The sequence below is a fragment of the Delphinus delphis genome, chromosome 2 (assembly GCF_949987515.2).
Source record: "Delphinus delphis chromosome 2, mDelDel1.2, whole genome shotgun sequence".
Taxonomy (NCBI): Eukaryota; Metazoa; Chordata; class Mammalia; order Artiodactyla; family Delphinidae; genus Delphinus; species Delphinus delphis.
This window is the reverse complement of record NC_082684.1, coordinates 145,943,684-145,970,957: the sequence shown is the minus strand read 5'-3', so window position 1 is coordinate 145,970,957 and position 27,274 is coordinate 145,943,684. Positions and strand designations below refer to the sequence as shown.

Below are 27,274 nucleotides of genomic sequence, written 5' to 3'. Positions count from 1 at the left end.
AAGGATGTGCAGAAATTGGAACCCTCCTGCACTGGTAGTAGTAATGTACAATGGTGCAGCCTTTGTGGAAAAACAGTTGGGCACTTCCTCAAAAAAGTAAACACAGAATTACCTTATGACTCAGCAATACCACTGCTAGGTATTTACCCAAAAGAATTTGAAAAAGATATTCAAACAAAAACTTGTACACAAATGTTCATAGCAGTAACATTCACGACAGTCAAAAAAAAAAAGGTGTAAACAAACCAAATATCCATAAACTGTCGAATGGATAACAAAATGTTACATATCCATGCAATGGACTATTACTCGGCCAAAAAAAGGAATGAAATACTGATACCTGCTACAAAATGGATAAACCTCCAAAATATTATTCTAAGGGGAAAAGAAATCCCAACACAAAAGATCACGTATTGTATGATCCCACTTATATGATACACCCAGAATAGCCAAATTCATAAAGACAGAAAGCAGATTAGTAGTTGCCAGGGTCTAGAAGAGCACAGAAAGGGCAGTGACTGCTTAATGCAGGTATCCTTTTGGGGTAATGAAAATGTTTTGGAACTAGACAGAGATAATGGTTGCACAATATTGTGAATGTACTAAATGCTGCTTTAAAATAGTTAAAGTAGTCAATTTTATGTTACATGAATTTTACCTTAATTAAAAAAAAACACTTTAAGGAGAAACACACAAATCCACAAATATATGGTTAGAGTCATCAGCAATCCTCTCTCCACAACTGATACAACAACTAAATAGAAAATCAGCAAGGATATAGAAGAACTCAACAAAACTATCAATCAGTAGGATCTAATTGACATTTATAGAACATTTCACCCAAAATAGCAGAATACATATTCTTTTTAAATGTTCACAGAATTTAAAGCAAATAAAATCATATTGAGTGTGTTCTCTGATCACAATGGAATCAAACTAGAAATCAATAATTTTAAAAAAACACAAAAATTTCTGGACATTTGGGCACTAAGTAACACACTTTTAAGTAATCCACTGGTTAAAGAGGAAGTCTCAAGAAAATAAATACATCAGAGTTAATGCAAATGAAAACAAGACATCAAAACTTGTAAGATGAAACTGAAACAGTTTTGAGAGAAATTTATAGCACCAAATGCATCCATTTTGTAAAATGCATTTATAGCATTAAGGGCATGCATGTAGGAAATGTCTCAAATCAATAATCTAAGCTAAAAACAAAACCAAACAAAAAACTACATCTTAACCAACAAGGACCTACTGTATAGCACAGGGAACTATTCTCAATATCCTGTAATAACCTATAAGGAAAAAGAGTCTGAAAAAGAATTTTAAAATTAATAATAATCTAAGCTACTACACCTCAGGAACCCATAAAAAGGAAGCAGAAGGAAGTAAATGAAGAGCAGAAATCAGTGGAATTGAAAATAGAAAACCAATAGACAATATCAATTAGGCAAAAGGCTGGCTCTCTTTAAAATATCAATGAAATTGAAACCATGAATCTCCTAGAAGGAAACACAGGGGGGTTAAGTTCCTCTATATCAGTCTTGGCAATATTTTTTTTGTTATTTGACACCAAAAGCAAAATAGACAAGTGGGATTACATCAAACTAAAAAGCTTCTGCACAGCGAAGAAAATCATCAACAAAATGAAAAGGCAACCTATGGAATGGGAGACAACATTTGCAAATCCTGTATCTGATAGGAGTTAATGTCCAAAATACATAAAGATGACATAAAATTTAACAGAAAAGAACAGAAAAACCCAATTAAAAAATGGGCAGAGTATCTGAACAGATTTTTTTTCCAAAGAAGATATACAAATGGCCAACAGGTACATGAAAAGGTACTCAACATCACTAAACATCAGGGAAATGCAAATCAAGATCACAATGAGATACCTGTTAGAATGGCTATCATCAAAAAAAACCTGAGAGATAATAAGAGTTGGGTGCGTATGTGGTAAAAAGGGAACCCTTATCACTGTGGGTGGAAATGTAAATTGGTAGTCAGTATAGAGGTTCCACAAAAAATTAAAGATAGAACTATCATGTGATCCAGCAATCCCACTTCCAGGTATATATCCAAAGGAAATGAAAACAGGATCTTAACAAGGTATATGTACTCCCATGTTCATTGCAGTATTACTCACAATAGCAAAAATATGGAAACAACCTAATTGTCCATCAACATATGAATGGATAAAAAAATGTGGTACATCTATATAAAATGGAATATTATTCAGCCATAAAAAAGAATGAAATCCTGCTATTTTTGACAACATGGATGGGCCCTGAGGGCTTTATGCTAAGTGAAATGAGCTGGACAAAGAAAGACATATATTGCATGGTAACACGTGTGGAATCAAAAAAGAAAAAAAAATGTCAAACTCATTGAAAGAGAAAGTTGAAAAGTGGTTGCCAGAGGCTGGCAGGCGGGGGAAATAGGAAGAGATTGGTAAAACGGTACAAATTTCTGGATCTAAAACAAATAAGGTCTGAGGATCTAGTGTAAAACATGGTGACTATAGTTGATAACACTTTCTTGTATAAATGAAATTTCCAAAGAGAGTAGAACTTAAAATATTCTCACACATAAAAAAACAAATCTGTTAAGTGACAGATGTGTAATTAACTAGATGGGGGAATCTTTTTACAATGTAAATGTTTATCAAATCACCACAGTGTACACTTTAAATATCTTACAATTTTATGTGGCAATTATACCTCAAGAAAGCTGAAATTTAAAGAAAAATCAGATAAAATTAAATCCTAATGTAAGAGTGACCAAAAAAAGGAAGAAACAAACTATCAATACCAGAAATGAAACACTAGAGACTCTGCAGACATTAAAAGGATAATAGTACAAACTATTCTACACACCTAAGTTTGACAATTTAGACAAAATGGATCACTTCTTTGAAAAACACAAGTCACCAAAACTCACCAAATATGAAATAAGATAATTTGAATAACTCTATTCAGTAACTAATAAGAATATTGAGGGGATGAGACAAGATGGTGGGGTAGTAGGACTTGAGCTCACCTCCTCTCATTAAAATACCAAAATTACAACTAACTGCTGAACAACCATCGACAAAAAAGACTGGAACCTACCATACAAGATGTTCTACATCCAAAGACAAAGAAGAAGCCACAACTAGACGGTACGAAGAGTGCTTTCACGATATAATCAAATCCCATACCTGCGAGGTGGGTGACATGCAAACTGGAAAATAATTATATCGCAGAGGTTCTCCCACAGGAGTGAGAGTTCTGAGCCCCACGTCAGGCTCCCCAGCCTGAGGGTCTGGCGTTGGGAGGAGGGACAAGTGTACACGGAACATTCTCCAGGATAGATCACAAGCTAAGCCACAAAGGAAGCCTCAGTCAATTTAAGTAAATTGAAATCATATCAAGCATCTTTTCTGACCACAGTGCTATAAGATTAGAAATCAACTACAAGGACTTCCCTGGTGGCGCAATGGTTAAGAATCCACCTGACAATGCAGGGGACACGGGTTAGAGCCCTGGTCTGGGAAGATCCCACATGCCATGGAGCAACTAAGCCCGTGTGCCACAAATACTGAGCCCGCATGCCACAACTACTGAAGCCCGCACGCCTAGAGCCCATGCTCCACAACAAAGAGAAGCCACCACAATGAGAAGCCTGTGTACCACATCGAATAGTAACCAGTGCTTGCCACAACTACAGAAAGCCCGTGCTTAGCAACGAAGACCCAATGCAGCCAAAAATAAATTTTAAAATTTATAAATTAAAAAAAATCAACTACAAGAAAAAAACTGTAAAAAACACAAACATATGGAGGCTAAACTATGTATTACTGAACAACTGATGGATCACTGAAGAAATCAAAGAGTAAATCAAAACATACCTAGAAACAAATGAAAATGAAACCTCAATGATCCAAAACCTATGGGATGCAGCAAAAGCAGTTTTAAGAGGGAAGTTTACAGCAACACAATCTTAACTCAGGAAACAAGAAAAATCCCAAATAAACCACTTACCATTACACCTAAAGCAACTAGAGAAAGAAAAACAGACAACACCCAAAGTTAGTAGAAGGAAAGAAATCATAAACATCAGAACAGAAATAAATGAAACAGGGATGAAGGAAACAATAGAAAAGGTCAATGAAACTAAAAGCTGGTTCTTTGAAAAGATAAACGAAATTGATAAACCTTTAGCCAGACTCATCAAGAAAAAAAGGGAGAGGGCTCAAATCAATAAAATTAGAAATGGAAACGGAAAAGTTACAATGGACACCACAGAAATACAAAGGATCATAAGAGACTACTACAAGCAACTATACACCAATAAAATGGATAACCTAGAAAAAACGGACAAATTCTTAGAAAGGTACAACTTTCCAAGACTGAACCAGGAAGAAATAGAAAATATTGAGTTGGCCAAAAAGTTCATTCAGGTTTTCCTGTAACATTTCATGGAAAAACCCAAACGAACCTTTTGGCCAACCCAATACGAACAGACCTATCACAAGTACTGAAATTGAAACTGTGATTAAAAATCTTCCAACAAAAAAAAGCCCAGGACCAGAACTCTAGCAAACACAGCTGAATTCCAGCAAACATTTAGAGAAGAGATAACACCTATCCTTCTGAAACTCTTCCAAAAATTGCAGAGGAAGGAAACACTCCCAAACTCATTCTATGAGGCCACCATCACCCTGATACCAAAACCAGACAAAGATACCACAAAAAAGAAAATTACAGTCCAATATCTCTGATGAACACAGATGCAAACATCCTCAACAGAATACTAGCAAGCTAAATCCAACAATACATTAAAAGGATCATACACCATGATCCAGTGGGATTTATCCCAGAGATGCAAGGATTTTTCGATATCTGCAAGCAAATCAATCAGTGTGATACACCACATTAACAAATTGAAGAATAAAAACCATATGCCCATCTCAATAGTTACAGAAAAAGCTTTTGAAAATATTCAACACCCTTTCATGATAAAAACTCTTCAGAAAGTGGGAATAGAGGGAACATACCTCCACATAATAAAGGCCATATATGACAAACCCACAGCAAACATCCTTCTCAATGGTGAAAAGCTGAAAGCATTTTCTCTAAGATCAGGAACAAGACAAGGATGTACACTCTCATCACTATAATTCAACATATTTTTGGAAGTCCTAACATGCAATCAGAGAAGAAAAAGAAACAGAAGGAAAAGATGAAGTAAAACTGTCACTGTTTGCAGATGACATGCTACTATACATAGAAAATCCTAAAGATGCTACCAGAAAACTACTAGAGCTCAACAATGGATTCGGTAAAGTTGCAGGATACAAGGTTAATACACAGAAATCTCTTACATTTCTACACAATAACAATGAAAGATCAGATAGAGAAACTAAGAAAACTATTCCATTTACCATTGCATCAAAAAGAATAAATTACCTGAGAATAAACCCACCTAAGGAGGCAAAAGACCCTTACCCTGAAGAGTATAAAGTACTGATAAAAGAAATCAAAGATGACACAAACAGATAGACAGATATACCATGCTCTTGGATTGGAAGAATCGATATTGTTAAAATGATTATACTACAAAAGGCAACCTACAGATTCAATGCAATCCCTGTCAAATTACCAATGGCATTTTTCATAGAACAAAAAATTTCACAATTCGTATAGAAACACAAAAGACCCCAAATAGCCAAAGCAATCCTGAGAAAGAAAAACAGAGCTGGAGGAATCATGCTCCCTGACTTCAGATTATACTATAAAGCCTCAGTCATGAACACAGTATGGTAGGGCTTCCCTGGTGGCGCACTGGTTAAGAATCTGCCTGCCAATGCAGGGGACACAGATTCGAGCCCTGGTCTGGGAAGATCCCACATGCCGTGAGCAACTAAGCCCATGCGCCACAACTGCTAGCCTGCGCTCTAGAGCCCGTGTGCCACAACTACTGAGCCCACGTGCCACAACTACTGAAGCCCACGTGCCTAGAGCCCATGCTCCACAACTAGAGAAGCCACCGCAGTGAGAAGCCCGCTCACCACAACAAAGAGTAGCCCCTGCTTGCCGCAACTAGAGAAAGCTCACGTGCAGCAATGAAGACCTAATGCAGCCAAAAAAAACAAACAAACAAAAAACAGTATGGTACTTGCACAAAAACAGAAATATAGATCAATGGAATAGGATAGAAAGCCCAGAAATAAACCCATGCACCTATGGTCAATTAATCTATGACAAAGGAGGCAAGAATATACAATGGAGAAAAGACAGTCTCTTCAATAAGTGGTGGTGGGAAAACTGGACAGCTACAAGTAAAAGAATGAAATTAGAACATTCTCTAATACCATACACAAAAATAAACTCAAAATGGATTAAAGACCTAAATGTAAGACCAGATACTAGAAAACTCTTAAAAGGAAAACATAGGCAGAACACTCTTTGACATAAATTGTAGCAATATCTTTTTTGATCCACCTCTAAGAGTAATGGAAATAAAAACAAAAATAAACAAATGAGACCTAATGAAACTTAAAAGCTTTTGAACAGCAAAGGAAGCCATAAACAAAATGAAAAGACAACCCACAGAATGGGAGAAAATATTTGGAAATAATGCAACTGACAAGGGCTTACTCTCTAAAGTATACAAACAGCTCATACAGTTCAATATCAAAAAAACAAACAACCCAATCAAAAAATGGGCAGAAGATCTAAAGAGACATTTCTCCAAAGAAGACATACAGATGGCCAAAAAGCACACAAAAACATGCTCAACATCACTAAAACTACAATGAGATATCACACCACATCGGTCAGAAGGGCCATCATCAAAAAGTCTACAACAATAAATGCCAGAGTGGGTGTGGAAAAAAGGGAACCCTCCTACACTGTTGGTGGGAATGTAAATTGGTACAACCACTACGGAGAATGGTATGGAGGTTCTCTAAAAAACGAAAAATAGAGCTACCATTTGACTCAGCAATCCCACTCCTGGGCATATATCCAGAGAAAATCATAATTCGAAAAGATACATGCAGCCCAGTGTTCACTGCAGCACTATTTACAGTAGCCAAAACATGGAAGCAACCTAAATGTCCATCAACAGAGGAATGGATAAAGAAGATGTGGTACGTATATACAATGGAATATTACTCAGCCATAAAAAAGAATGAAATAATGCCATTTCCAGCAACATGGATGGACCTAGATATTATCATACTAAATGAAGTCAGAGAGAGAAAGATAAATATCATATGATATCACTTATATGTGGAATCTAAAAAACAATAGAAATGAACTTACTTACAAAACAGAGACTCACAGCCTTCGAAAACAAATCTATGGTTACCAAAGGGGAAAGGTGGGGGGGAGTTATAAATTAGGCGTTTGGGATTAACATACACACACCACTATATATAAAATAGATAATCAACAAGGACCTACTGTATAGCACAGGGAACTCTCAATATTCTATAATAACCTATATGGTAAAAGAATCAGGAAAAGAATGGATATATGTATAACTGAATCACTTTGCTGTACACCTAAAAGTAACACAATATTATAAATCAACTATACTCCAATATAAAATAAAAACTTTAAAATAAATAAATATACAATAAAATATTGAATTAATATTTTAAAACTCTCAAAAAATAAAACTCCTAGCCTAGATAGTTTCACTGGAAAATTCTACCAAATGTTTAAAGAATTAACACCAATTCTAAACAATCTCTTCTAGAAAATAGAAGGAAATACTTCTCCATTCATTTTATGAAGACAGTATTACCCTGACACCAGTATAAAAAATGAAAACTAAAAACCAATATTCCTCATGAATATGGATGCAAAAATCCTTAACACATTATTAGGAAACTAAAATCCAGTCATATATTATAAGAGGTATACACCATGACCAAGTGAGATTTATTCCAGTGATGCAAGGTTGTTCAGTAACCCCCCAAAATCAATCAATGCAATCAACCAGGCTAAAGAAGAAAAAGTACATGGTCATATCAATAGATGTAGAAAAAGCATTTGAAAAAATTCAACACCCTTCATGACAAAAATCTTCAGAAAAACAGTGATAGGAGAAAAAGTCCTCAACTTTATAAAGAGCATCTACAAAAAAAAACTACAATTAACAGAATGCTTTTCCCCTGATAGATAACAAAGAAAGGTGATGTCTACTCTCATCACTTTTATTCAACATAGTGCTAGCCAGTGCTGAGTTTTAGCCAGTACAATAAGGCAAAAAAAGTAAATAAAAGGTATATAGATAAGAAAGCAAGAAATAAAACTGTCCCTGTTTGCAGAGGACATGACTATGTATGGAAAAACAAACAAACCAACTCCTACAGCTACTAAGTGAATTCAGCAAGGTCATGAGACGCAAGATAAACATTAAAAAAGTCAATTCACTAGCAATGAGTATGTGGACAATGATACTAAAACTTAAATTCCATTTACAATCACTCAAAAAACTGAAATACTTAGATGTAAATCTAACAAAACGTACAGGATTTGTAAGCTGAAAACTATAAAACATTGATGAAAAAATTCAAAGATCATCTAAATAGACTTGACTCTTGAACAACACAGGGGTTAATCCACAAAATTTAGTCAGCTCTTTATATCCACAGTTGCTCTATATCTGTGGAATCAACCAACCATGGACTGTGTAAATAGTAGTATTTACTACTGAAAAATATCTGAAGATAAGTGGACTCACACAATTCAAACCCGTGTTGTTCAAGGGGCAACTGTAAGTGGAGAGTCATTCTGTGTTCATGGACTGGAAGACTCAATATAATGAATATGTCAATTTTCCCCAAATTGATATTCAGACTTAATATAATTCCTATCAAATTCCCCAATGACTATTTGTAGATACAGACAAGATTATCCTGCATGTCCGGAGCCTGTGCTCTGCAACGGGAGAGGCCACAACAGTGAGAGGCCCGCGTACCGCAAAAACAACAACAACAAAAAAAACTGTGGTACTGCTGAAGGGATAGACACATAGATCAACAGACAAAATAGAGATCCCAGGAATATACACACAAATATGCTCAACTGTGTTTTAAACAAAGGTACAAAAGCAACTCAATGTAAGAGAGAAAACCTTTTCAACAAATAGTGTGGAACAACTGGACACAGAGAAGCAAAAATGAAACCTGACCTAACTCTCATACCTTATAAACAAAAATTAACTGAAAATGAAACCTTTTAGGGAAAAAAAGGAGAAATTCTTCAGGATGTAGGCAAAGACTTCCTAGAATTGATACCAAGGTATGATCCATAAAAACAGAAACTGATAAATTGGACTTCACAGAAATTGAAAACATTTACTTGGAAAACGACTTTGTTAAGAGGATGAAAAGACAAGCTATAGACTGAGTGAAAATATTTGTAAAACACACACCTGACAAAGGACTAGTAACTAGAATACATAAAGAACTCTTAAAATTCTACAATAAGTGAACAAAAAACACCCATTTAGAAAACTGACAAATCTTGATTTGTTGATATTATTGTTCAACACTATATTCCATGGTTTTCTGACTACTTATTTTATATAGTAATGAGAAGTATTTAAACATTCAAATATAAATAATTATGGATTTATTTCTCCTTTCAGTTTTTCCAGTTTTGCTGCATGTATTTTGAAGTTTTACTTAGGTTCACACACCTTTAGGGCTATTACATCCTCTACATGAATTTAGCCTATTCATCATGATTTCTACTCTAACATGCTCTTGGTTGGTGTTGGTATGGTATATCTTTCTCCATCCTTTTGCTTTTAAACCATATGTGTCTTCATATTTAAATTATGTTCCTTTGTAGATAATATAGTTGCATCATGCTTTTGATGCACTTTGTGAACTGCTGCCTGGGTCTAGCATTTTTACCCATCCTAAAAATCTCTTTTAACTGTAGTGTTTATACTATTTACATATAAGGTAATTATCAATATGGTTAGGTTTAAATCTATTATCTTTCTACTGCTTCATCTCAAAATCTACTGCTTCTACTGCTTCTCTATGTTAATCATTCCTTCAATTTCCAAAACTTACTTTTAGTTTCTTCCTATGTATTTCTGCTTGTTCTTCCTGGTATAATTCCTGTTGCACTTGTTCTAAATCTTCACGTTGTCGCAGCATTTCTTCCAATCTCTGAGTCAGCTATTAAATTTTAAAAAAACACACAAACATGTAAAGGAATCAAATTCTATGACAAATATTTCAGAATTTCTCCAGTGTTAAAGAAATGGTTATTTTAATACCATATTCTGAAGCTGTAGCCTTTTTTCTTCACCTTCTTGAACTTTTGCCATCCGATCTTCTTCTCTTTGTTGCTGCATCTTGGCAAACTCTATGATTTTTCTGTTTTCTTCTTCCATTTCCTCATGTTTCTTTTTTCTCCAGAGAGCCTGCTCTTTCTTAAAGTCTTCTATATACCTTCGAATTGTATTCATTTTTTCTAACTTTTGTTGTCTTTCCCTAAAAAGCAATAGTGAATGCAGTTGTATAGTAACAGAAATAATAATAAAATATCAAAAAATGTAAGTATCATTTCCTTCAGTTGATAATGATGTGGAGAAAAATGGCTTCCCTATTTACAATTTTTTCATTCTTTCATGCAACAAACATTTTGAGTGTTTACTATGTGCCACTAAATATAATAACAGATATGAATTTTCTCTGAGTCAACTACTACTATGCCTCTTCTCTAACCTATTATGATGTTTTATGCATCTCACTTCAGAAAGGCCACCACCTGTTTATATATGTTTCACAGCACTCTACACTTTAGCTGTCTACCAGGGAAACTGAACAGAAAACAAATTCTCTTGATATGGGCTTACTTAAGAAAATCAAAATTTAGCCATTGTCAATAAGTATTTCTTAACTATCAGACAATTAATTATCATGCTAACAAAGATAAGTAAGACTTGGGGGCTTCCCTGGTGGTACAGTGGTTGGGAGTCCGCCTGCCAATGTGGGGGACACGTGTTCGAGCCCTGGTCCAGGAAGATCGCACATGTCGCGGAGCAACTAGACCCATGTGCCACAACTACTGAGCCTGCGCTCTAGAGCCCGCGAGCCACAACTACTAAAGCCCGCACACCTAGAACCTGTGCTCCGCCACAAGAGAAGCCACTGCAATGAGAATCCTGCGCACCACAACAAAGAGTAGCCCCGGCTCGCCGCAACTAGAGGAAGCTGGCACACAGCAACAAAGACCCGACGCAGCCATGAAGAAAGAAAGAAAGAAATTTATAAAAAAAGAGAAGACTTGGTCTCAGTTTATGTGATAACATTTACTGGGACTTACCATGTACTGGGCACTGTTTAGGTGATTTCCTCTTCATGACAAGCCTGAGATAAATCTAATGTAAATGTTTAGGCATGTAAGAAAGTTGGGATAAACTTACAATTGATCTTCTTCATAGATTTTCCTAACAATTTCATCAATCATGAGTTTCTCTTTCAGCAGTTGCTCATAAGCTTCCTGCTTCTTCTTTCCTTGTTCTTCAAGTTGTTTCTCTAAGTCACGACTGTACTGTGCTTTTACTTTGTTTCGTTTTTCCTCCACAGCATTCTCTTCCTTTATTAATCTCTCGTGTTCTTCCATCATAGTTTTGGCAATTTCAGCATCACGTTTCTGTTATTAAAACAAAATTCATCTTTCCACTTTCAAATCTGAGCACAGTAGGATAGAATACTTTTAGCAGATGGAATTGAATACTATAAAGCCTGTTATATAAAATATTATGTAACTGTGTAGGTAAAAAGCAAAGGTAAGTCACTGTCACCTGAAGGGTTTGAATGATGAGTCAAACCCTAAAGAGGCTTTCCTATTCCTTCAAGTAGCTCTCTCAGGGCAATAAGGAGAATAAACTCCACATTTGAAAAACAGTAAGTAAAATTAGAAGTGCTTTGTTAACAACTATGTTAACTGCCAGAGCAGTAGTCATCTTTTTCATCTATTTAAAAGTTGATGTAGGCAATTTTCACAAATTTTAGCTCCACTGGGTATTGGCTGCTATTTAGAGTAAGGACGGTACTATCTTTTTTATACAGGTCTGCTATTAAATAGCTCTGAGCAGCTCTTAAGTTTCTCTCAGCCTAAATTTTCTTTCCTGCTACTGGCCTTTGAAGTCTCCTCTTTCTCATTTATTAAAGGCCCCTGGTAATCACTTTAATTTAATAAAAGGGTCACATATGTCACTGTGCCTGTTTTCTTAGGTTTTAATTCACTCATTCAAGACCATTCCTTCTGAGTTAGACACAACCCTGCTTCTTGAATGGGTTAACCTCCTTACTTGTTTTGAGCATTTTGAAATCATTTAACAAAATGTTTTAAAGTAAATATATTAGGGCACTTTAAAAAAATCATCCTTGGGCTTCCCTGGTGGTGCAGTGGTTGAGAGTCCGCCTGCCGATGCAGGGGACACGTGTTCGTGCCCCAGTCCGGGAAGCTCCCACATGCCGCTGAGTGGCTGGGCCCGTGAGCCATGGCTGCTGAGCCTGCGCGTCCAGAGCCTGTGCTCCACAACGGGAGAGGCCACAACAGTGAGAGGCCCGCGTACCTCAAAAAAAAAAAAAAAAGTCATCCTTTACCATTAGGATCACATCCCAAATGCTAGAATGGCTAGCAGCATCAAACATAAAAGAAGAAACAGATTAAAATATGAATGCTAATGCCATTCCTGATCTAATTGATGCCTTTAACATATACACTGTTAATATGACTTGACCAAAATTCTTTCTTTCCTTCTCTTTTCTTAGCACATGTTGTACTAGGCTCTATAGAAAAAATATGACAAGACAAAAACATGTATGTACAAATTATCACACACTTATAGAAGTACAATGTTCTCATTTCACAGATAAGAAAATTTAGGCTGAGAGAGAGAGCCAAAACTAGCACCTAAATATCCTGACACCTAGTCAAGTCCTAGGAGTATTTGACTTTAATTTTTGTGGATCAATTTTATTTAGAAAATAACAGCAATTCTTTCAACAACCAGAATAAATATCTACAACTGCCTCGAATAATCTCAATTATCAAAATAATTAAACTGCAATCTACTGGTCAAATAGTACATTGTTTATGTTCTACTTTATTTTTTAAAGGGTAGAGTATGGCTCATGAAGTGAAGTCTCCTTACCCTCTCCTACCACCTGTCACACCAAAGGTTATCATGTTAACAGCATGCTGTACAACCCACCAGACGACTTCTATACTAACACACATGCACACACACATTTCACTATGGCCAGCATCTGTTCTTATTTGAAGCCTGTATAACACTGCACTGGTCAAGTATTTTGATATCACCCCTCTAATTCTATGTGTGTGTGAACATGTGTGTTGATATACATGCACACACAGATGCTGATATACACATACACACATGTACAAGTTTTAAAAAATGTACTGTGAAATGTATTATTCTCCAAATTTTTTTGCAACTTGCTTTTTTTCCTTTTAACATATAATATATTCTGGCCAACTTTAAAAGCCAAACTATTTCCCTTTACCTCTTTCTCTTTAATAGCCGTATAACATCTTTGAAAGGGATCTAGGAGAGGGGGAACTCTGCTATCAAAATGCTCTACAAAGTAATAGAGAAATGAGAGAAGGGAACTTAAAAGACTGTGTAACATTGCAATCAGACCTTTTCATCTATGTCTAGCCTTTATGAGTGACAACGAGTGCTCAAGTGATGACGTACACCCTGCTTTTAAGTGTTAATAAACCCTATTTTATATTATACTGTGCAACACTACTGCTGCATGTGTCTGAAACTCCTTTGCCCAAGAGTAACTATTACCAGTAATGCACAGTAGGTCACGAGTAAGAAAAGAGGATAAAAATAGAGGAAAACATGAGAAGAAAAGATTGATATTTATGAAACAGAAAAGTTTCCTGCTTATAGTTTATTTTTTAAAACATTTTAAAAATTAAAAATTTAGTAACATTCTAAAATACACTGATTATGCTAACAACTTGTATTGGTTTGTCAGAGAATAATCAGTTAGAGACCATCAAGAATGCTGGGAGTTACTGAATATAGCTGTTCATTCTAAGCGTCAACCTAATTCCTTGTGTCTCTGAAAGGTTCTACTATTAAATTACACAAAGCTCAATATCCATAATTTCTTACACCTTAAGGATCTGCAAAGTATAAAAGTATTTGAGAAATCTAACAGTGTAAATTCTGTATAGAATGTAACAATTTTCCAAAAATTGGTCTATTTTTGGTTTTCTAAATGAAGCTAAAAATATGGAAAACATAATGACCAGAAACATGATTACCATTTGCTCATATTTGATGGCATCCTTTTCAGCAATCTGAGCTGCTCTTTCTTTACTCATGTAAGCTGCTTTTAATTTCTTCTCCAATTCTCTGAGCTCAATACTGTTTTAAAAAAGACAGAAATTTAAATTCGAGGACCATGTATCTCTTACCATTTTAAAAATAATATGTATCTGCAATTTAAATGAATTTTTTTCTAAATGCATAAAAGATATTTACATTATTTTTAAAATATTTTGAAAAAATACCCCTTTCTCCATTCATCCCAAGAAAAATCAGAATGCATGTGAAAAGAGACATTGTAATTAATTTTTCTAGACAAAACAACCCTTTTATTTTCAATAATCATCACTAAAAATCTTTCTGCCAGTGCCTGGCTCAGAAAAGGTGCTATATCAATATAGGTTAAAATTTCTGTCCAGTTACCAGTACTATTAGGCTAAAAGAATAACTATAGTGGAGAGGTTTAAACCTATACAAGTTACTTAAATTTTGTACCTTGGTTTTGCTATCTGTAAAAGGTGTAGTTTTGGCAATTAACTAAGTTAATGTGTATAACAGCAGACACTCTACTACATATGGTAACTATTTTTTGATGATGATGAAGAGGGAGTAACATGGGAAGTTTAGGTCACTTCTCTGGGCTTGTTTACTTATCTGTTAAAAAAAATGGGGATTGGCGTCAGATAATCTCTGAATTACTTTTTAATCTATCACTCTCCTAAATTTACTGAAAACAATATGCCATACAAAAATTTTTATTTTACTGTGCCAGTCATAATTCTGAATATGACAGAATATGAGAATTCTGAGTTGGAAGGGCCCTGAGATGTCACCAAGATGTACATGTTAATTCTTACTGGAACAAAGAGGCACTCACCTACCTATAAACTCAACTTACAAGTACCCCCTACCTACAAAGAAACAATCCTAAGGGGTAAGGGAAGAGAGATATTCCTGGTATTATGGTGTGGGTCCTTCTTGCCCTTACCATTGTAGGTGCAAATGTATATGACACAAGATTACCTTCTTACATAAAAAGTGTTAGAAACGAGGATTAAGTTTCTAGGTTAGTCTACATATTTTATTCCACTAAGAGTTTGAGATACATTTACAAAGATTTTTGTTAGAGTTGGGTACTAATGATTATGCACCAATATGCAAACCCAATCAATTTATAATATTGTCTCTACAAAAAAATGTGCATTAAGTTGCAAACAACCAACATTCAAATAAACGACCTTCATTTGAAGGACAAGGGCACCCATACCCATTGGATATATACCTAGAAGTGAAATTTCTGAGTCACAGGGTAGGCTGTGTTCAAATTGAGTAGATAATGGCAGTTTTCCAAAGCTTTGTCAGATTTACACTCTCATAAACAGTGTCTAAGCACTTGCACCACTCCACACCCTCAGCAACACTTTCGTCTTTTCATAGATTTTAACCATTCTTTTGGGGGATGTAATTTATCACTGGGGTTTTAATTTATGTTTCCCAACTACTAATGGAACTGAGACCTCTTCATATGTTGACTCATTTGTATAACTTCTATGAAGTTCTTGTTTAATATTTAAAAAAATATTTTCATTCTTATACTGGTTTGTCTACTTCTTATTGTTGCATAGAAGTCTTTTAAAATTTATTTATTTACTTATTATTTTTGGCTGCGTTAGGTCTTCGTTGCTGCACGCCAGCTTTCTCTAGTTGCGTCGAGCGGGGGCTACTCTTCGTTACAGTGCACAGGCTTCTCACCGCGGTGGCTTCTCTTGTTGCGGAGCACAGGCTCTAGGCACGCAGGCTTCAGTAGTTGTGCAAGCAGACTTCAGCAGTTGTGCACGCAGGCTCAGTAGCTGTGGCTCGCGGGCTCTAGAGCACAGGCTCAGTAGTTGTAGCACACAGGCTTAGCTGCTCCACGGCATGTGGGATCTTTCTGGACCAGGGCTGAAACCCATGTCCCCTGCATTTGCAGGCGGATTCCCAACCACTGTACCACCAGAGAAGCCCAAAAGTTCTTTATATATTCCAGATACAAGTCTCTTGTTGGTTATATGCATTGCAAATACCTCCTTCCAGTTTGCAGTTACTCTCACAGTGGTTTCTTCAGATGAAGAGTATTCTAATCCACCAATCTTTTTCTTCATTGTCAGTAACTTTTGTGTCATGTTTCAAGAAATGTTGCCCACCCCACAGACATAAATACATTTTCTTGTATTAGTCTCTCAAAGCTTTGTTATTTCACCATTAACTTTTAGACGATAATCCTCCAGGAATTGATTTTTATGTGTGGTGTGAGGTAGAAATCAAGTTCATTTTCTTCCATATGGATATCTAATTGATACAGTATCATTTTTTTTAAATGTCTATTTCTGAATGCCCTGCAGTGATTCTAAAATGTATATGGAAATGCAAAGTAGGAATGGCTAAAACAATCTTTTTTTTTTTTTTTTTTTGAGCAGAGGCTCCGGAAGCACAGGCTCAGCAGCCATGGCTCACCAGCCCAGCCACTCCGCCGGCATGTGGGATCCTCCCAGACTGGGGCACGAACCCGTGTCCCCTGCAATGGCAGGCGGACTCTCAACCACTGCACCACCAGGGAAGCCCTAAAACAATCTTTAAGAAGACCAAAATTGGAGACTTCTTCAGGATATGAATACTTATTATAAAGCCACAATACTTAAGATAGTGTAGTTTTAGCACAGGATGAACAAATGGATCAATGGAATAGACTAGAGCAGCTCTTCTCAACTACAAGTTTTAAGCCCTAATGCCCTTAAGCATCTATTATGTGCAGTGAATTAACTTGGTTCCTCTGGATCTAAAATAATACCAGCTATATACTGTCTTTGAGAAAATTAAAAATACAATCACTCAACTTTCTGTGACACTTGGTTCTCCTATGGAACCCCAGTTGCGGAAGGATGGGATAGAAAAATGCAAAAACAGATGCATGCACATATGCACACTTATTTTATGACAAAACTGGCACTGCAGAGCCAGTTTCCCTTTCTACTACTGCTAGTCAGTTTGGTAAATGTGCTATTTAGTAATTTACCTAAATTTTCAAATTTGCATAAAATTGTTCACAATATCCTGCTATGACCTACAGTGATCTCCCATTTGTACGATCTACAGTTATATCACACTATCTATTCCTAGAATTGGTTATTTGTACATTCTCTTTTACAGTTATATATTCCTGCCAGGGACTATCAATTTTATTGGCCTTTTTAAAGGCACAATTTTTGGCTTTGTTGATTCTACTTTATGTCTACATTCTAAATTGCTCATTTCTGACCTTATCTTTATCCTACATTATTTTTTAATCACTCCAGATGGGAATTTTCTCTTTGTTTTCAAATAATTCCAGATGGAGTCTTCTTTTCTAATAGTCATTTTAGATTATAAGCTATCCTCAAGGAATAGCTTTAGCTATTTATGGGACAAGTTCTGGGGGGTTTTCAATCCTAGAATTTTTTTCTTGTAAAATATATATAACAAAAATTTGTCATTTTAACCATTTTTAAGTGTACAATTCAGTGGTGTTAATTACATTCATAATGCTCGGCAACTATCAACACTATTTCCAAACTTTTTTTCCAAAAAGAAATGCTGTACCCATGTAAGCAATAACTCCCCATTCCTCCCTTCCCTGCTAATTTACTTTTTGTCTCTGCAAATCTGTCCCTAGATATTTCAAGTAAGTGGAATTATACAGTCTTTATCCTTTTGTTTCTGGCTTACTTCACTTAGGATAATGCTTTTCAAGGTTCAACCATATTGCAGCATGTATGAGAGCTTCATTCCCTTTTATACCTGAATAATATTCTACTGTATGTATATGCCACGATTTGTTTATCTACTCATCTGCTGATAGACACTTAGGTGGCTTCTACCTCTTGGCTATTGTGAATAATGTTGCATTGAACATTGGCGTACAACTATCTGATTGAGTCCCTGTTTTCAATTTTTCAATTCTTTTGAGCGTACACCTAAGGGTGGAATTGCTGGACCACATGGTAATTCTGTTTAACTTTTAGAGGAACTGCCAAACTGTCTTCCACAGTGCACCATTTTACATTCCTACCAACAATGTCTGAGGTTTCCAATTTGTCCACATCTTCACCAACACTTATTTTCCATTGTTTTTATTACAGCTATCCTACCAGGTGTGAAATGGTATCTGCTTGTGGTTTTGATTTGCATTTCCCTAATAACAAATGTTGAGTACTTTTTCATGTGCTATTGCCCACTGTCTGTCTGCTTTGGAGAAATCTTTAAGTACCAGGCCCATTTTTGAATTGGGTTGTTTGTCTTTTGTTGTTGAACTGTAGGCATCCTTTATATATTATGGAAATTAAATCTTACCAGAGATACAATTTGCTTTTCTGGCCTGAGTTCTGAATTAGGAGAAACACAGATAAGCACATTGTGTCAGTCCTTCAGGTAGCTCCCAGGTAGGTTAGAATATACAGACACAATAATTTGCAAATAAGATCTGCTCTTCTTCCTCCAGAACCAGGGCCTGGTACTCTATGGGCTGCTGTCCTCAAGACTGCCTCATAGCTGGGAGGGGATGGAGCAAGGAAAAGTAAAAACACTAAAGACTTTGCTTCCATTGCTAAGTTGCCTTTTTCTTGTTTGAGCATGCAGTTGGTTGCTATAAAACTTTGTTGTTCAGAGTTCTTACAAAGTTGATTCTGACAGTTTCTGCTACTTTGACTGGGAGGACAGGAACTTGGAGCTGCCTACTACACCATTTCTCAGATGTCACTCCAATCTTACAACCATTACTATGTGGCATTTTCATTATCATTCAGTTAAAAATACTTTCTAATTTCAATTCTGATTGCTCCTTTAGCCTGGGGTTATTTAGAAGTACATTTTAAAATATCTAAATATACAAAGATTGTCTAGTTTTTTGGGGTCTTTTTGTTACTGTATATCTAGTTTAACTCCACTGTGGTCAGAGAACATACTATGTATGAAATAAATGTGTTAAAAATCTGTTGTATTTGTTCTGGCATAACAAATGGTCTGTTTTCATAAATGGTTCAAACATGTTTATTATAACTACTAATATAGTTGGGTTACATTTACAATCTTAATATATTCTTTCTATTTGTCTTACCTGTTCTGTGTTCTCTCTTCTCTTCTTTTTGTCTCTATGTTTGGAGTCCCCAAGACCACCCCCACACTGGGTTCCATCACTCACTCAGAGGACTCACAGGACTTAGTATATAGTCATACTCATGGATATGATTTATCACAGTGAAATACAGAGCAAAATCGACAAGGAAAAAAAGCATGTCGGCAAAGTCTAGAGGAAATCAGCTGCAAGTTTCCAAAAGTCCTCTCCCAGTGGAGTCACACAGGAGACGCTTAATTCCCCCAGCAATAAGTTGTGACAACATGTGAGAATTGTCTACCAGGAAAGCTCGCTAGAGACTTAGGGCCCAAGATTTTCATTAGGGGCTAGTCATGCATGTACCCTCTGCCTACAAGTACCAAAATTACGACTACCAGAAGGAACAGAGTTCAGAATGAACCATACTGTTTTTCCAAACAATTAGGCACTCTTATCACAGAGTGGTGGGAACCTTCTTGAAATCCAAGTTTCCAGATGCCAGCCAAGGACAAACTTGCAAAGCAGGGCTATCTGAGGAAATTAGCCTCAAGTGTGCTATGTCAACTCTTTTCTGCACAGCCTCATCATTCTTTATTATCACATTTTTCCCTCTATTAATTTGTTAATTGTATATTCTTTTCCAAATTTGTATTACAGAGATTACATGTTTGTTTCAAGTCTGATAAAATTTGTCCATTTTTTACCAAACAATGAGAGATTCTTGACCACTTTAACTCCATGTATGTACTTCCTACCTCACTTTTGTTATGGTTTGTTACATTTTTAACTATTTATATATTTTAAATCCCAAAGACATTACAATAAGTGATTTACAGATTCATATTTCACCTAGACTTACTACGCATTTTCCTCCCTGAAGTTTTGAGATTAATGTTGGGATCATTTTTATTCTTCTACCTGAAGAACAACTGCTAGTATTTCCTTTAATGCAGGGTTATCGTGATCAATTCTCTATTTTGTTTGACTGAAAATGTTATTTTTTTAAGCCATCTTATTTATTTTAATAATTAACATATTGATTATCAGTCAGAAATGTAATATAATAGTACTGGCATCAGCAAGGAACTAGTTGTACATTTAATAAGGGCAGACTGTCTCTTCTTTGAGATAGTTTTTGCTGAACTTAAATACAAGTTATAAACAAGGTACTTATTTTTTCTTTCATAAAGCTATGTGTTAGCTATATAATAAATATAAATTGCTATTATTTAATAATTATAAATTGTATGGTCATAATTATACAATTAGTTGTAATAACTGTAAATAATTATAACTAATTGTACAACTAATTATAATTATTAATGCTACAATTAAAATAGGATTTCTAAAACTAGACAGTGGTGGGGGCAGTCCAGATGGCGGTGTAGGAAGACATGGAGTTCACGTCTCCCCACAACTAGGGCGCCTGCCACACGCTGGTGGGGGACCTAGACGCCCAAGGAGATGAGAAGTACCCCCTGAGCAATGGGTAGGACGTGGGGGGAGTGAGGGGGGAGGAGACGTGGTGGCTGGGAGCGGGGAGGGGTTCCCATGCCTGGAGGGACCCTCAGGGGCTCAGATATCAGTGGGAGCACGCCTAGAGTTTCCCTTGCCTAATCGGGCCCCAGGAAGCCTGCCGGGCTCCCCAGCCGGGTCCTCCGCCTTCCAAGGCCCCCTCCGGGCCACGTTGGTCCTAGGGGTATAGGAGGGAGATGGGGGGCGGGACTGAGCAGAGAAGAGGAGTGGTGGACAGGGAGGGGCCCTCCAAGATCAGAGGATCAGGGAAGGCATGGAGGGTGTTTCCCCTGCTTACCATGGCCCAGGAAGCCTGCTGGGCTCCCGGGCCTGGTCCTCCATTCTCCCGGGCCTGGTCCTCCATTCTCCCGGGCCCTGTCGGGTTGTGAGGGTCTTAGGGGCATAGGATGGAGGGAGAAGGGGGGTAAGAGGAGGAGAGGCAGATGGGAGGGCCCTCTGGGATTGGAGGAATAGGGGAGGGGCGGAGGGCATTTCCCCCACCCACTAAGCCTCGGGAAGCCTGTTGGGCTTCCAGGTCTGGTCCCCTGCCTTCTGGGGCTCCCTCTGGCCACGTGGCTCCTAGGGGCACAGGAGGGAGGTGAGGGGAAAGAAGAAGAGAGGCCAACAGGGAGGGGACCTCTAGGATCGGAGGATGCGGGGGAAAGCACCCTGCAATTCCCCCCACCCACTAGGGCCCAGTGAGCCTGCTGGGGTCCTGGACCTGGTGCTCTGCCCTCCAAGGCCAGAGGCACTCCTGGGTCCCTCCTGCTGCCTTGAGCCTAAGCCTCACAAGCCACCCAGGGTCTTTTCCGGCCCTGTGGGTCCTAAGCATAGGCCCTGCCCACCACATAAACCCCACCCCTGCCTAAGCCCCACCCCCCCACACAGCCAAGGTCTTTTCTGGCTTTTTTTTGTTTCTTTCCTCTCCTCTTTTTTACTATTGTAGTTCTGTTTTAGCTTCTGGTTGTTGTTTCATCTATATTTTTATTTTTTTATTCTTTCTAACATATCTGTTAGTTTTCTAATCTTATTTTTTACTCTGTTATTGTTCTGCTCCTTTTATTCTTCTTCTTCCTTTTTTTTTTGCCGCCCCACGTTGGTTGTGGGATCTTGGTTCATGAGCAGAGGGTTAGGCCAGAGCTCCTGTTGTGGGAGCTCCGAGTCTGAACCACTGGACTAATAGAAAACCTCAGACCCCAGGGAATATTCATCAGAGTGAGGTCACCCCGAGGTCCTCACCTCGGCACCAAGACTCAGCTCTACCCAACAGCCTACAAACTCCAATGCTGGAAGCCTCAGGCCAAAAACCAGTAAAACAGGAACACAATCCCACCCATCAAAAAATAAAATAAAATAAGACAACGAAAAAATGTCACAGATGAGGGAGCAAGGTAAAAACCTATAAGACCAAATAAGTGAAGAGGAAATAGGCAAGCTACCTGAAAAAGAATTCAGAGTAATGACAGTAAAGGTGATCCAGAATCTCAGAAATAGAATGGAGGCACAGATTGAGAAAATACAAGAAATGTTTAACAAAGATCTAGAAGAGGGCTTCCGTGGTGGCGCAGTGGTTTAGAGTCCGCCTGCCAATGCAGGGAACATGTGTTTGTGCCTCGGTCCGGGAAGATCCCACATGCCGCGGAGTGGCTGGGCCCGTGAGCCATGGCCGCTGAGACTGTGTGTCCGGAGCCTGTGCTCCACAACGGGAGAGGCCACAACAGTGAGAGGCCCACATAATACAAAAAAAAAAAAAAAAAGAAGATCTAGAAGAACTAAAGAACAAACAAACATAGATGAACAACATAATAACTGAAATGAAAAATACACTAGAAGGAATCAATAACATAAAACTGAGGCAGAAGAACAAATAAGTGAGCTGGAAGACAGAATGGTGGAAATAACTGCCGAGGAACAGAAGAAAAAAGAATGAAAAGAACTGAAGACAATCACAGAGACCTTTGGGACAACATTAGATGCACCAATATTCGAATTATAAGGGTACCAGAAGAAGAAGAGAAAAAGGAAGCGTCTGAGAAGATATCTGAAGAGATTATAGCAGAAAACTTCCCTAACATGGGAAGGGAAATAGTCACCCAAATCCAGAAAGTGCAGAGAGTCCCATACAGGATAAACCCTAGGAGAAACATACCAAGACACATATTAATCAAACTAACAAAAATTAAATTCAAAGAAAAAATATTAAAAGCAGCAAGGGAAAAGCAAAAAATAACATACAAAGGAATCCCCATAAGGTTATCAGCTGATTTTTTAGCAGAAACTCTGCAGGCCAGAGGGAGTGGCAGGATATACTTAAAGTGATGAAAGAGAAAAACCTACAACCAAGATTACTCTACTCAGCAAGGATCTCATTCAGATTTGACAGAGAAATCAAAAGCTTTTCAGACAAGCAAAAGCTAAGAGAATTCAGCACCACCACACTAGCTTTACAACAAATGCTAAAGGAACTTCTTTAGGTGGGAAGCACAAGAGAAGAAAAGGACCCACAAAAACAAAATGAAAATAATTAAGAAAATGGTAATAGGAACATACATATCAGTAATAACCTTGAAAGTAAATGGATTAAGTGCTCCAAATAAAAGACACAGGCTGGCTGAATGGACACAAGAACAAGACCCATATATGCTGTCTACAACAGACCCACTTCAGACCTAGGGACACATACAGACTGAAAGAGAAGGGATGGAAAAAGATAATCCATGCAAATGGAAATCAAAAGAAAGCTGGAGCAGCAACACTCATATCAGATAAAATAGACTTTAAAATAAAGAATGTTAAAAGAGACAAGGAAGGACACTACAAAATGATCAAGGGATCAATCCACGAAGAAGATATAACAATTATAAATATTTATGCACCCAACATAGGAGCACCTCAATACATAAGGTAAATGCTAACAACCGTAAAAGGGGAAATCGACAGTAACACAATAATAGTAGGGGACTTTACACCCCACTTAACCAACGTACAGATCATCCAAATGGAAAATAAGGAAACACAAGCTTTACATGACACAACAGACCGGATAGATTTAATTGATATTTATAGGACATTCCACCCAAAAGTGTCAGAATACACTTTCTTCTCAAGTGCACACGGAACATTCTCCAGAATACATCACATCCTGGGTCACAAATCAAGCCTCGGAAAATGTAAGAAAATTGAACTCACATCAAGCATCTTTTCTGACCACAATGCTATGAGATTGGAAATCAATTACAGGAAAAAAACTGTAAAAAACACAAATACATGGAGGCTAAACAGTATACTGCTAAACAACCAAGAAATCACTGAAGAAATCAAAGAAGAAATAAAAAAATACATAGAAACAAATGAAAATGAAAACACACAACCCAAAATCTATGGGACACAGCAAAAGCAGTTCTAAGAGGGAAGTTTATAGCAATTCAATTTCACCTAAAGAAACAAGAAAAATCTCAAATAAACAATCTAACTTACACCTAAAGAAACTAGAGAAAGAAGAACAAAGAAAACCCAAAGTCAGCAGAAGGAAAGAAATCATAAAGATCAGAGCAGAAATAAATGAAACAGAAATAAAGAAAACATAGCAAAGATCAATAAAACTAAAAATTGGTTCTTTGAGAAGATAAACAAAATTGATAAACCTTTAGCCAGACTAATCAAGAAAAAAAGGGAGAGGATGCAAATCAATAAAATTAGAAATGAAAAAGGAAAAATCACAACTGACACCACAGAAATAGAAAGGATTCTAAGACACTACTACAAACAACTATATGCCAAGAAAATGAACAACCACAAAGAAATGGACAAATTCTTGGAAAGGTACAATTTTCCAAGACTGAATCTGGAAGAAATAGAAAATATAAACAGACCTATCGCAAGTAATGAAACTGTAATTAAAAATCTTCCAGCAAACAAAAGTCCAGGAGCAGATGGCTTCACAGGCAAATTCTATCAAACATTTAGAGAAGAGCTAACACCTATCCTGCTCAAACTCTTCCAAAAAATTGCAGGAGGAGGATCATTCCTAAATTCTTTCTACAAAGCCACCATCACCCTGACACTAAAACCAGACAAAGATACTACAAAAAAAGAAAATTACAGACCAATATCACTGATGAACATAGATGCAAAAAGAGGATACAGACAGATGGAGAAGTATACCATGTTCTTGGATTGGAAGAATCAATATTGTGAAAATGACTCTACTACCCAAAACAATTGACAGATTCAATGCAATCCCTATCAAACTACCAATGGCATTCTTCACAGAATTAGAACAAAAAATTTTACAATTCGTATGGAAACACAAAAGACCCCGAATAGTCAAAGCAATCTTGCGAAAGAAAAACGGAGCTGAGGAATCAGTCTCCCTGACTTCAAACTATACTACAAAGCTACAGTAATCAAGACAGTATGGTATTGGCACAAAAACAGAAATACAGATCAATCGTACAGGATAGAAAGCCTGGAGATAAACCCATGCACATATGGTCACCTAATTTATGACAAAGGAGGCAAGAACATACAATGGAGAAAAGACAGCCTCTTCAATAAGTGGTGCTGGGAAAAGTGGACAGCTACATGTAAAACAATGAAATTAGAACACTTCCTAACACCATAGACAAAAACAAACTCAAAATGGATTAAAGACCTAAATGTAAGACCGGACACTATAAAACTCTTAGGGGAAAACACTCTTTGACATAAACCACTGCAAGATGTTTTTTGACCCACCTCCTAGAGAAATGGCAATAAAAACAAAAATAAACAAATGGGACCTAATGAAACTTAAAAGCTTTTGCACAGCAAAGGAAACCATAAGCAAGACGAAAAGACAACCCTCAGAATGGTAGAAGATATTTGCAAATGAAGCAACTAACAAAGGATTAATCTCCAAAATATATAAACAGCTCATGCAGCTCAGTATCAAAAAAACAAACAACCCAATTAAAAAATGGGCAGAAGACCTCAACAGACATTTCACCAAGGAAGACATACAGATGGCCAAGAGGCACATGAAAAGCTGCTCAACATCACTAATTATTAGAGAAATACACATCAAAACTACAATGAGGCATCACCTCACGCCAGTCAGAATGGCCATCATCAAAAAATCTACAAACAATAAATGCTGGAGAGGGTGTGGAGAAAAAGGAACCCTTTTGCACTGTTGGTGGGAATGTAAATTGACACAGCCACTACGGAGAACAGTACGGAGATTCCATAAAAATCTAAAAATAGAACTACCATAGGACCCAGCAATCCCACTACTGGGCATATACCCTGAGAAAAACATAATTCAAAAGGACACATGTACCCCAATGTTCACTGCAGCACTATTTACAATAGCCAGGACATGGAAACAACCTAAATGTCCAACAATAGATGAATGGATAAAGAAGATGTGGTACATATATACAATGGAATATTACTCAGCTATGAAAATGGATGAAACTGGGTCACTTGTAGAGATGTGGACGGACTTAGAATCTCTCATACAGAGTGAAGTAAGCCAGAAAGAGAAAAAAAATATCGTATATTAACACATATATGTGGAATCTAGAAAAACGGCACAAATGAACCTATTTGTAGGGCAGGAAGAGAGATGTAGACGTAGAGAATGGACATGTGGACATGGGGGGGAAGGGGAGGGTGGGACGAATTGGAAGACTAGGTTTGACATAAATACACTACCAGGTGTAAAATAGAGAGCTAGTGGGAAGCTGCGGTATAGCACAGGGAGGTCAGCTCGGTGCTCTGTGACGATCTAGATAGGTGGTGGTGGGGTGTGGGAGGGATTCCCAAGAGGGAGGGGATATAGGGATACATATAGCTGATTCACTTCATTGTACAGCAGAAACTAACACAACATTGTAAAGCAATTTTATTCCAATAAAAAATAAATAAAATAAAACTAGACAGTGAGTTTCTCAACTCCAGTTAAAAGCTATAATAAAATTAGATTGTCTTTTAAATATTTTCTTGGATTAAAAAAAATCATGTGTTCTAAATAATACAAAAGAGTCTCATGACTTCTGAACTTGAACAATTATTTTCAAAATAAATTTCACTGAGTTTTAAAAATTTACCCTGGGTTTTTTTTCTTTTTTCTTTTTTTTTTGCAGTACACGGGCCTCTCACTGCTGTGGCCTCTCCCGTTGCGGAGCACAGGCTCCGGACACGCAGGCTCAGTGGCCATGACTCATGGGCCCAGCCGCTCCGCGGCATGTGGATTCCTCCCGGACCGGGGCACGAACCCGTGTCCCCTGCATCAGCAGGCGGACT

At 37.2% G+C, this 27,274-nt stretch overlaps 1 protein-coding gene across 1 annotated transcript in view; it reads right to left on the bottom strand.

The window, feature by feature from the left end:
* MNS1 (meiosis specific nuclear structural 1) overlaps positions 1 to 27,274 on the bottom strand; it is a 54,174-nt gene that overhangs the window by 11,512 nt on the left and 15,388 nt on the right. The window contains exons 4-7 of the mRNA XM_060005920.1: positions 14,343 to 14,445; positions 11,452 to 11,681; positions 10,300 to 10,516; positions 10,091 to 10,198 (exon numbers count right to left, since the gene is read on the bottom strand). Coding sequence (XP_059861903.1) covers positions 10,091 to 10,198; positions 10,300 to 10,516; positions 11,452 to 11,681; positions 14,343 to 14,445 — 658 coding nt within the window. The remainder of the gene's footprint in view (positions 1 to 10,090; positions 10,199 to 10,299; positions 10,517 to 11,451; positions 11,682 to 14,342; positions 14,446 to 27,274) is intronic.